At 46.8% G+C, this 10,860-nt stretch overlaps 1 protein-coding gene across 5 annotated transcripts in view; it reads right to left on the bottom strand.

The window, feature by feature from the left end:
- Positions 1-8,407: 8,407 nt before the first annotated feature.
- Positions 8,408-10,860, bottom strand: part of LOC8023474 (protein suppressor of hairy wing) — a 31,155-nt gene continuing 28,702 nt past the window's right edge. For all 5 annotated transcript variants that reach the window (XM_029968829.4, XM_040504386.2, XM_029968827.4 and 2 more), the window contains one exon: positions 8,408-9,565. In XM_029968829.4, the coding sequence (XP_029824689.1) occupies positions 9,278-9,565 (288 nt within the window). In that variant the 3' untranslated portion in view covers positions 8,408-9,277. The remainder of the gene's footprint in view (positions 9,566-10,860) is intronic.

Below are 10,860 nucleotides of genomic sequence, written 5' to 3'. Positions count from 1 at the left end.
CAGTCACAAAATCTAAAACTGGTACCATTTTTTCAGCTTTTCTTTATCACACACTGAAAGTGAGTTTACTCCTTATTTTCAACTGATTTGCTCTCGATTTTAGGTGGGCTACCTCAGAATATTATTGTATGTGCACTTGCCGTTCAACCATAAATGTGCCACATCTCATCAAATTCGTTCTTAAATTAAATTTTTGCTTTTCTTTTTTTGGTAAAGCTCTGCAATTACTTATTCCAGTGGTTCTACACCACTGATGGTTCAGGGTCAGGTTGTGGACTGGAAGAACTGATGGAGGACCCCACTTGTGGCAGAAGGAAGGTAGATTTCGACAACAGGATAAATCCACACAACTCGTACGTACAAGGCAGCTACGAGCATAGTCGACAAAAACTTGCCAACAATAGTCAAAACTAGAGGTGTGCAAAGACTCGAGCTTCGAATTTGAATTAAATAATGATTGTCCATATAATTTGATTAGACTTCAGAAATCCTCGTATTTGAGGCCCCGAATAATTATATGAAGCATATATTAGCACTATTGTTAAAAATTCAGTTTATAATGGAACACTGATCATGTTAAATAATCCTTACAGGCCTGTGTTCGACCTAAGGGAAGCCTGCATTCAACATCTTTGACTAACAAACCATTTTGACAGAAAGTGGTTAGTTTCTTGAGCAAAGCAGTCTTGTGGAAACGCTCGACAACCCAAAAACCATGCGTTGCCCCTTTGAGTTGAAGGATCTTGCATCACTTGCAGCCAGCTCTATGCACTATGAACTTATTCACAATTGTTACGTCTATGATATGAAATTATTACCAGACTATATAAATAACGCCGTTAATTAGACCTGTCTCGTCCGCTAACCGGTGTTGAACGAGGAGCTAGTCCTAGGAGAAGACGTTGCCCGGTTCAAACGAATCGGCCATATCCGTCTATTTATCCAGCATGCTGTGCATCCAAACGTGGGTGTGCAGCTGTTTGAAGTTTGACATCTAAATAAGTGACTAACACTTTTTTTTTCTTTTTTTTTTTGTGCTAGCTTTTTAAAATTTTGCATGTCTTGCAGGAGAATTAACAAGTTTTTTTCTCATCTACGTGGCTTGTTAACGCGATAGTGTTAAGGATCCCGTGTCGCAGAGAAGCCGGTGTCGGTGGCGCGACATGAAATTCCTGATTGGTCGATATTGTCATGACGTCACAGCCACATGACCTCGCGCGGGAATTTCGAACAACCCACAACGCTCGCGTCAAACCTTACGTCACCCGTGGAATGAAAGTGATTAAAAAACATGATGTGATGCGAATTAAAGGTCGCAACATGTTTAAAATTATTTCATTTTATAAAGTAATTCATTTGTTTAAAGAAAAATTCAAAGAATTTTAGGCGAAATTCAAACCCTTGACCCTTCGGTTGCAAGCCAGACACGCTACGGACTAGACCACACAAGGCACGCTTGCGCGGCGAATGAGAAGATGTGAACGGGGCCCGATAATGCTATTGCGTTCTACTCTTGAAGGTGAAGCTTAGGTGAAGCTTAACCCCTTGCCTACTCATTTTTTTTCTTTAAAGATCGTACAGAAAGCTTTATTTAAATCAAGCAATTTGCGTCAAAATAAAGAAAAACGTTTCCTTGGCTTTCAGGCGTAGTCTCGTGCTCTATACCAGGACTCCTGGTCGTCTCCTCTTCTTCAGTAGTTCTTCACAGTATGATAGAAATCGAGAGATTAGCAGAAACCTCACATAGGACATCGTTTTGCCGAAAATTGGGGTCTCCACTATGGACCTCTTGGACCAGTTCATTTTGGCTGTGTGTTTTTTCACTTGTGTCATAATGATGCGCAAGGCAAAGTATGCCTTTATCTCATCCGGAGTGGTGTCAAACCATTGCTCGTCATAGCATTTCTTGGGACGATCCTCGTCGCCCATCTCTTGTTCGGCGTAGCGATTTGTCTCAGCAGAGACAGACGCCCAAAAATCATGACTTGCAAGCACGGAAAAGGTCGACAAGGCGCTTGCCTTCTCACCAAGACTGCGTTGAACCCTTGCTGACACACCTGGGGTTTCTACAAAGGTGAACTGAGCATGCTGGTTGTCCCTCTTCTCCCAGTTCCACTGACGTGCAGACGCCGAAGTCGATGAAATGCTTCCAGGATTCGCATCATTTTCAACACTTTTCTCACTGTCCGTTGAACTCTCATCGGATTCCAAGTAATCGGAAAGGCAGCAGGATTCGTCGTCAGAAATACTGGCGCATTCATCACTTTCAAAAAGAACTCTTTGTATATCTTCGTCCGCCAAAGCAGACCTCCGCGCCGAAGACATGTTTTTGGCGCACTTGCTTACAATAGCGCGCTTATTTTTTTGTCAATGGAGCGCCCCCTCTCTGTCAAAAGGCAAAGCAAACAAGAAAAGAACCCAAGGTAAACAGGAGCAACAGGGGTAGTGCTGCCATCTGCCGCAGAGCTCGCAAAACAAGCTGTGAAACCGAAACACGAGTCACACTCGTGGTCGGGTTTTATGGTCCGTAAATGGCGGCACGAGTGACACTCGTTATTAGTAGGCAAGGGGTTAAGTGTCCTTCGAGTTCTTTGTTATGTTATGTGACGATTGTGAACACATTTTTTGGTATTCATATTGGATTCAACATGACTTTTTGGCCTTTATTCAGCATTATTTGATTCGAATTCGATTCAAATGGGAATTTCACTGTTTGCACACCTCTAGTAAAAAATGGGCCGAACTCGCTGTTGCTGCCACGTTGATTTTCGAAGAAATGTGTTAGCATTTCGCAAAGCAGTTATATATAACAAAGCATTGTGAATGCAGCCTCTCGGCACTTTTCCACGGAGTGAACATTTCCAAAACCCCTCTTCTCCCTGGTGCAGCGGATTGGGTCACTTGGCGTCTGCATAATAGATGTGCATGTGATGCGGGGAAAACGGAAGAGCCATTTTGTTGTTGTGCATACATGTTACGCGTACAGGGGTGACAACACCATGCACTTACGACCTGGTGACACGGCAAGACGGCTGTGCATCAAGAACGGTGTGGTAAGCTGAAGAACAGAACCGTGGCCCTTGTGCGTACACAGGTCTCCAAAGCCGGTGGCAGGAGCTTCTGAGGGTGGTCCAAAGCGCACACCTGCACCTCGGCCACTTTTTTCGAGATGCTAGGCATATGACGCATAGCAACGGCGGCGGCACAGGATTGGCTGGTTGCATAGAGCGATGACGTGCAACTGCTGGTTGCTAGTTGCACGCTGGCTGGTTGCTAGGCATATGACTAGCAACCGAGGTGCAGTGGGGGAGGGCGGGGCTAGGGCGTACTTGGGCCACCGGCGCCGCTAAGCGGGGTGTATGCATGTGGGCTAAGGTGGGTTAATATTTTGTAATGCACCAGCCGCCGACTGTCGCCGCTAAGCGGCATGGATGGAGGGGGCTGGGGTGGGTTAATGCGCGCCCCAATGATGCATTTGCCTAATCTAGCTGCACGGTTCTGAAATTGGCGAAGGGGGATGTTGCCGGTGATCTGCGGTTGCCAAGTGTTACGTCACGGCGTCGCTCCCTATAAGCAGCCGATCCAGTGCGGCTTCCATTGCTGTGCTTCCTATCCAGCCTGGCCTGTCGAAATATGCACCCCGCCCCCATCTCTCGGCGCTTGCAGGTGTTCCCTAGCCAGTTTCCACTGCCCGTGGGGCTGTGGCACCATCCCGTGGTGACGTTGCATACTTCAGAAATTTGTGCTCCAAACCAGTCCAAGGTCGGCGCATGTACCAGGGCACTAATGCTGACGCATTACAATATGATCAGATATATTAGATTCACCCAGATGTCTAAAATTGTAAAAGGCTAAAGATTATTTTATATATTGCAGCATGTTGAGCCACCCTAGCTAAAGTGTATTAGTCAATCTTGCTGACCACATCATCCAAACTTCCTGCGAAACCAGCCACTTTCGTCCAATTAAGCTGTGGCACCTGCAATATGCCGCTCGGGTCAAGCTTTACCAGATTGCACCGGCGTGCTCGGTGGAGTGGGTGAAGCTACGGGACGTCTCTACCAGCTTGATGGGGTTAGAAAGCTTTTCCTACAATGTATTATAGGTCGGCTCCTAAATTAAAAACAACCAATGCTGGAAGGAAACCGTCAATTTACCTAGATTCTGATAAATCTGCTAGTAATTGCTGGTCTGAATTAGACTTGTTTTATTGTCATGTACAAAAAAAAAAAAAACCTCATACAATGGTAATGTTTCTTCTGTGTAAGTCGAGAAAAGAAAAAGGCTGAAAGTACACTTAAGCACTTACGAGTTGTTAATGCGAAAGCATGTACATCATTCTTCCGCTCACTTATATTGTCTGCAGTGTATTTGCGTCGACGATGTTGATGGACACGCAGCGCCAAGGGGTGGTCAGTCATTGAAACTGACACGCAGCGTCAGTTTCAACGACTGGCCACCCCATGGCGCTGCATGTCCAGCAAATGGGAGCCTCTTTGACGCGCGCAAGCCAATGGGACCGAAGACGAAAAGCCATCAGCTTTACCTCGCTCCTTTGGAATCAAGGAAACTCTGTGCCGTGTCTAGGCTTTTCGCGTGGTTTCACAGCTGGGAGCTGGCTTTACTTGGAGAAAGGATTTAAAGTGCCATTTTCGCGCTTCAAACCGATGATGTCGGCTCGCTCCATGACAATTAATGCTTTCGCATTAAAAGTTTGAGGACACCTAAGCACTTCTTACGAGTTGTGAATGCGAAAGCATGCATATCGTTCTTCCACTTATAGTTGGTCTGTGGTAGCGTGGCGTGGCCGTGCCGATCCGGCCGTGCAGCCTCTCCGGAGTTTGCCCAAGCGGGCTGTGCAACCAGGCTCGCATTTCTTATCGGCGGCTGGGCCACTGTGTGTGCTGCGCCACCATAAAGAGGGCTACTGTGGCGGTGTTTTCTTGGAACCACGCCGTGCGAGAACCAATGGGAGCCTCGTTTCTTGACGTGTGCCAGCCAGCATGAGCCTATCCATCAAATCGCGGCCTCACTTCGCTCCATTAGGACAGGGGAGTTTAGGTGCTGTTTGGCGATGCTTCAAAGCTGATGACGTCAGTTTGCACCATGGGACAGTTAATGCTTTTGTATTAAGGGTTTTGCCTGATGGGCGAGGGCTTTGTTGAGCTCCAAAATGAGCCTCGGCTGCTTCGCGCGCTTCCACATCCCTCCTCCATTTCCAGCCAATAGAACGTCGGGCTTCGCTTGCTTCGTTGGAATCGTCTTGCGGGGAGACCGGCAGAGAGGTAGGTGTGGGATGAGAGTATGGTGCTCGAACGAGTCTTCGAATGGGGTACAAACTTTTTCCCTACCACGGGGAAAAGTGTTGCTTTTTGAGGGATGGACAAATATTTCTTATCTCGAGTACTCGGCATATGACTAATTGTGAGGCATCAAAATGTAACTGCCAAGTTGCTCTTAAAAAAAAAAAGAAATGGTTACATTGTTTGAAAAAAGTTTGCCAAATTGAAACTAACTTAAAATTTGTGGAAAAAATTGGTACAAAAAGTATGGGCCGAGAAAGTGAGGGAGGAGGAGACGAGAGCACGCGGGGAGGTCGGAATGCCGAGCTCTGGTTACGATTAGTGGGTAGATTTAAAGCTAGCAGCTGTCTCCACTGCACTCACTGAATGCGTAACGCAGGCGCAGTGCAGAGAAAGGCAGCTAACTTTAGGTCTACCCACTATCATTTGAAACAAAGCTCGGAGTTTCGACGTCCCCACGCGCTCTTGTGGCCTCCTCTTCCTCACTTTCTCGGCGCATAAACACTTGTGGCTATGTTAAATCATGCTACAATTTTTTTTTCTAAATCCTAAATATAAAACCTGTGTCCCATTGGCACCACTATTGCTTCCATCAGTTGGAGAACTCCCCCAACTGATGAAAGCAATAACCCCCCCCCCCCCCCCCCCAAGCCAAAAACCTGTTGGTTGTTGTTTGGGGGGAGGGGGGGGGGGGGGGGGGTTTAGTGGCAAGTTTGCTTTCATGGCGTCGTGCCACTTTGAATGTGTGGAGGTGCATGTCTTCCAGAAAAATTTGTTATTGCACAAAACCTTGGCAAGTTGTAGCACTGCTTTTCTGCTGGCAATTTAAGGCTTGCAGCACACAAGAAATGTCCCAGCTCAGGACAGCCTAGAAAGCTAGAACAACGCTCTTTAACAAGCGCCTGTCAATATTCTGCGCCTCCGAGATAAAACGTTCCTGTAGGAGCCAAATCAAATAACGCAACATCATCCACAGTTCTCAATGCTGCTATCCAAGAAACAAGCAGCAAAAGCAGCAACCATCTGTGATTGAAGCTATCTTTGTAGTGACCCCTAATCTTAGCAAGACAATGTTTGACAAGTGCTACCGTCGCAAGATTTCTTTCCGACGCCTCGCCAGCTTGGGCGAAAGCGCCAAACAAAATTAAAGCTCTAGATCTTTGCCTATCCACGAGATGGTGCGACTTTGGCGGAGCTTGGAATCCGTCAATCACGGGTAATTGACGACCAATGGGCGTGGCACGGAAAGAGTTAGTAAGCGTCCTGTACCGTCTGTGCATCGAAAGCGGTCCCGAAGGTGTCGCAGAAGCCGGTGCATCAAGCTGCCGGATGTTGCAACTGTGGCGGTTGGTCATGTGCCACCATTGTTGCGGCGTCCCAACTCCTGGCTTTTCCAAGCTTACGTGGACTGTCGAGCTGAAGAGCAGCCCGAAACGTTGCCGCATGCACTTTCACTGCTGTGCCACTGCTTGTGTCGCGGCAGGCAATAACATGACACTTCTATGGAATCATCGGTCGGAAATCAAGGGACCACATTTGAGGACACGGTTTAACCGAATTCCAGACAACTTGGCGAGAGTAATGTTCAACTTGTTTGACCGCTCGATTGGGGTCGCATGACTCACCTCTGGCAGTTTCATCAGGGTTGCATGGTGGTCACCCTATGGAAATTGCAATTATTAAAATTTAAAAAAAAAAATGGTGCAACTTGTTGTGTCTATTTTAAATAATAAATGAAGATTTCACAATTAGAGTAACCTCACATCATTTTTGTGTCATGAGAACTTTGACAAACTATAAGCACGAGGCTGTCATTGTGAACGGCACTTGCACTGCACAAATGCATGGCACCAATGATCAAAGTACGGGGCTCATGCCCGAAACGTATAGTAGCAAGATAAATAGTAGCAAACTATCATATCTGGAATGAGGGACAGTGCACAATCGGGGAACTTCAAAATCTTTTAGTTCAGACGGTATGAAAATGTTATACAAGGAAAATATGAATTATCTACTATGCTGGATGAGTGCTGAACCTGTAATTTGCCACGAAAAACTAAGGGGAGAGACACACCAATGCAATATAGAAGGAGTATGACAGTGCCCTAAAGGCATCAAGACACAATCTAGGTAAGGCACATCCAAGCACTCTGGTGGCATGTGTTCAGTATTTACAAATGAGAAGCACAATATCCAGAAGTGAAGCACTGAAAATGCGTCGCCTCAGTCGCAGTGTTTGTGAAAAATGAAATGCATCGTCCATGGCACTTACGTGCAACAACAAAAAATGTCTACTTTCCAACAGAAAGCTTTGCTTGGTGCTGCCTTTTAAACTCAGCAGAATGGAAAAACTGATAATTATTGTGGATATTCCCACACATAATAGAGACACTTCATGCAAGAAAACGGACAAGACTACTGCGACCTCTATTGCCACAAACACTTTAAAAGGACATTGGCGGAATGTACAATTTGCATGCATAGAAGATTCATTACACAAAATAAAATCTTCTATCTTTCCTTTAGGTTGTTTTTAATTTATACCTCTGCCCATTGTTCTGTGCAAATGATATAATAGCAAACTAGTCTAAATACAATCGCTCAAGGTGGTGCAATGTTCACAATTACCAAGCACATTAATGGTGTCCTAGCACCCAGACTGATAAGCACACAATGTAAGGCTCTGACTGCTTGTTTAATACTTGCTCAAAATTCTTGTAACATTTAACAGCCAAGTGGTTTAGAAGTGACAAAATATCTCAAGGCACTATTAACATGCTCATTTGGTTTTGAGAACTTTGAAGCCAGAATGTTCAGCCTCCGCGTCGAAAGTTCTTAACGAATTCAGATCAGGTCTACAGCTCCTGCCGTGCTGCGAGACGACAGTAACGGGTGCCACCCTAGCTCGCATACACAGGTGGTTCCCTAAGGCACCATGTGACTTTTTCCACTCGAATGCGTCAACCACACAACCCCTAGCCATCTCTTTCCAGGGCCGTTGAAAACCGACTGTTCTACGCCCCACCTTGTTCACCGTTTTCACAGAGCCTCCTTGTTTTCCTCAAAAGACAAAGATGATCCAGGTAAAAAAAGTGGAACACGAATGACTGCACCAAAACGGTGCCACTGCTATTTCAAAATTCACCGTGGCATAAACGGGCTTTCAACCAAGGCAACTTGAGGGAATACAAAAGCTAACAGGGCCCTATGTCTCTAAAGTGGCGTCCATACAGCAAATGCTGTGACGACAAAGAAAAACATACGCTTCTATGAAAAAGAAGAAAAAAAAACCGTAAAAGCTGAGGTGCATGCGCCCTTTTTTAATTTGGACATTGACAACACAGCTCGTCTCCTCGCCGTCACCTCTAACACCGTCTTCTTTTCGGGAGATTGGGGACCGACGATAACGGCGGATGCCTCAAAGACAGCCAGCAGAGCACATGTGGCCATCCAGACCCATGTGATGAGTACGCTTAAAGCCCCTGTCTGTGAACGCAAGTGGAGGGAAGCTTTCCCCCCAGCAAAACAAACGTGTAGAAGCGGACTGGAACTAAATGAAAACTTCCACCTCCAACACGGCAAATGCCGCGGCTGCGGAAAAAAGCATCCAGTTTGGACAGCCGTCAACACGAGCAACCGGTGGCCCCTTTCTTCACCTCTTAAAATCATTCCTGCCACTGCCAGCATCGTGGACACCAACACTCTTGGACAGTTTCGAATCCGCGAGCCAACAAGGAGCACCGAAAGGAAGACTATCTAATGAGACGCGCAAATCCGCGAAAGAAGATACAAACGACGCATTGGCAACCAGAGAAGTGGAAATGCCACTCGTTGACAACGAGGCGGGTCGACGCAGCTCGGCCTCGTCTCCGCGAGACGTGGCCTTTCCGCCGCTCCGGCGCAACGCATCTGTTCCTCTCCCAGACTCCGTGCACGACTTGGGCGGAGCGGGAGAGGACAACCGGGTGCGGGACCTAGGACTTTGCGAGACGCAACACGTGCAAAATGACTTCGTCCACGGTCTGGTTATTGAGCAGGGTCTTGACGGCATTGTCGTCGATGACAACCGTGAACAGGAGCTTGGAGTTTTCGCGGAGCCGGTCCATGTAGCCATAGTCGTCCGGGCTGGCCGGACTGTGGCCGCACCGGCGGATTACCGCTTCCAGCAGCTCGTCCACCGGCTTGTCTGGGTAGCCAAATCCCTTGAGCGTGGGCTCGTCCACCAGGAGGCCCAGCAGTTCGCGGATGCTCTCGCACAGTGCCTGGAGGAGAAAGACGGGGCATTGCTTATGGGCACGCCAACATTAGCTGGGGTCAGCAACCTGTAACAATTAAACTCGTTAAGGTAGAACCTTGTCGATACACTTTTCGGGCGACTGTGGGGAAAAGATGTACGATCTGGGAAGACCTAACAACCGACGACACTTGCAACGGCCTACAAATGAAACGGGAAGAAACTACCACGCGGCAACTATTGCAGTGAACTTTAACGGCTATGGAGAACTACTATTTTATTCAAATAGAGGCAGACATTTTTTATAAACTGTTCTTTAGAACTTGGGGCCTACCGATAATCGGTGAGCAATAATGGCACCTATTGCAGTGATGTGATTGTGGCCTAAGCCATTTTGGAGCACCTTTCGGAGCAGCCAAAACAGTGTTTTGGAGCAGCAACTGTGGCCATTGGAACAACCAAAATAGTGTTTTGGAACAGTAAAAGTGGCTTTTGGAGCAGATATTCTTATAAAAATAAAAATATTTGTTTTAAGTGCTGTACAAACAAAGGGCACTTTGTGTTGTGTTGAGTTCTGATGTGACGACGGAACTCGCTGCTAGTGTTTTTACTGCTGAGACATCCCGAAGTGTACAGAGCTGTAGGCATTGCCGAGCAATTCCGAGAAATTGCTTGCCACCATTTTACTGGTTCCTGACGTGCCAGATTTTCGTCAAACATAAGAAAACATAATACAATGCATTGCAAGCGTCCCGGCTGGTGCCTCTGTCGTGCAATCATGTTCGCATGCACGTAAGGGCAACTTCGGTAAGCTTGCAGCTGTGCGCGCTTCGTCGCGCAAGCGGAGACAACGGCTGTTCGATCAAGACCGAAATCATGCCACTCCCCTATATGTATGCAAAATATAACTGTCGAGCATATAACAAAAAACGCTCAAGCAGCGCATGCTTGCCAGGCCAGCAAACAAGGTACAAGCTAAACACACAAAAAAAAAAAAAGAACCTGAGCGCATCGTGAGCCATGGTCAAAATGTTCTTGGAGCGCTTTGTGCAATGACTGAACTTGAGACAAACAAGCGCGCTGTGCGGGTTCAGCATGCAGACATTGCCTTCTTTGCTTTAGCTCACTTCTCTTCACCAACTTTCTTTCGCAGCAGATGTTTCATGTAACTGGGTACCTCTCGAAAGAAAGCCCACCGAGAGAAACCTAGGTAATCAATGAATAAAACAAGAAAAGGAATGTTGATGAACATGCGGCAGTACTTAGTTTCATTTTAGAAAGCGCCATATCTGCAGCGATGTGGGGACGGCAAGGCCCAACATA

This window comes from Ixodes scapularis, unplaced genomic scaffold (assembly GCF_016920785.2).
Source record: "Ixodes scapularis isolate PalLabHiFi unplaced genomic scaffold, ASM1692078v2 PGA_scaffold0__279_contigs__length_252992795, whole genome shotgun sequence".
NCBI classification, from domain to species: domain Eukaryota; kingdom Metazoa; phylum Arthropoda; class Arachnida; order Ixodida; family Ixodidae; genus Ixodes; species Ixodes scapularis.
The sequence above is the reverse complement of the archived record's forward strand: the minus strand, read 5'-3'. Positions and strand labels throughout refer to the sequence as shown.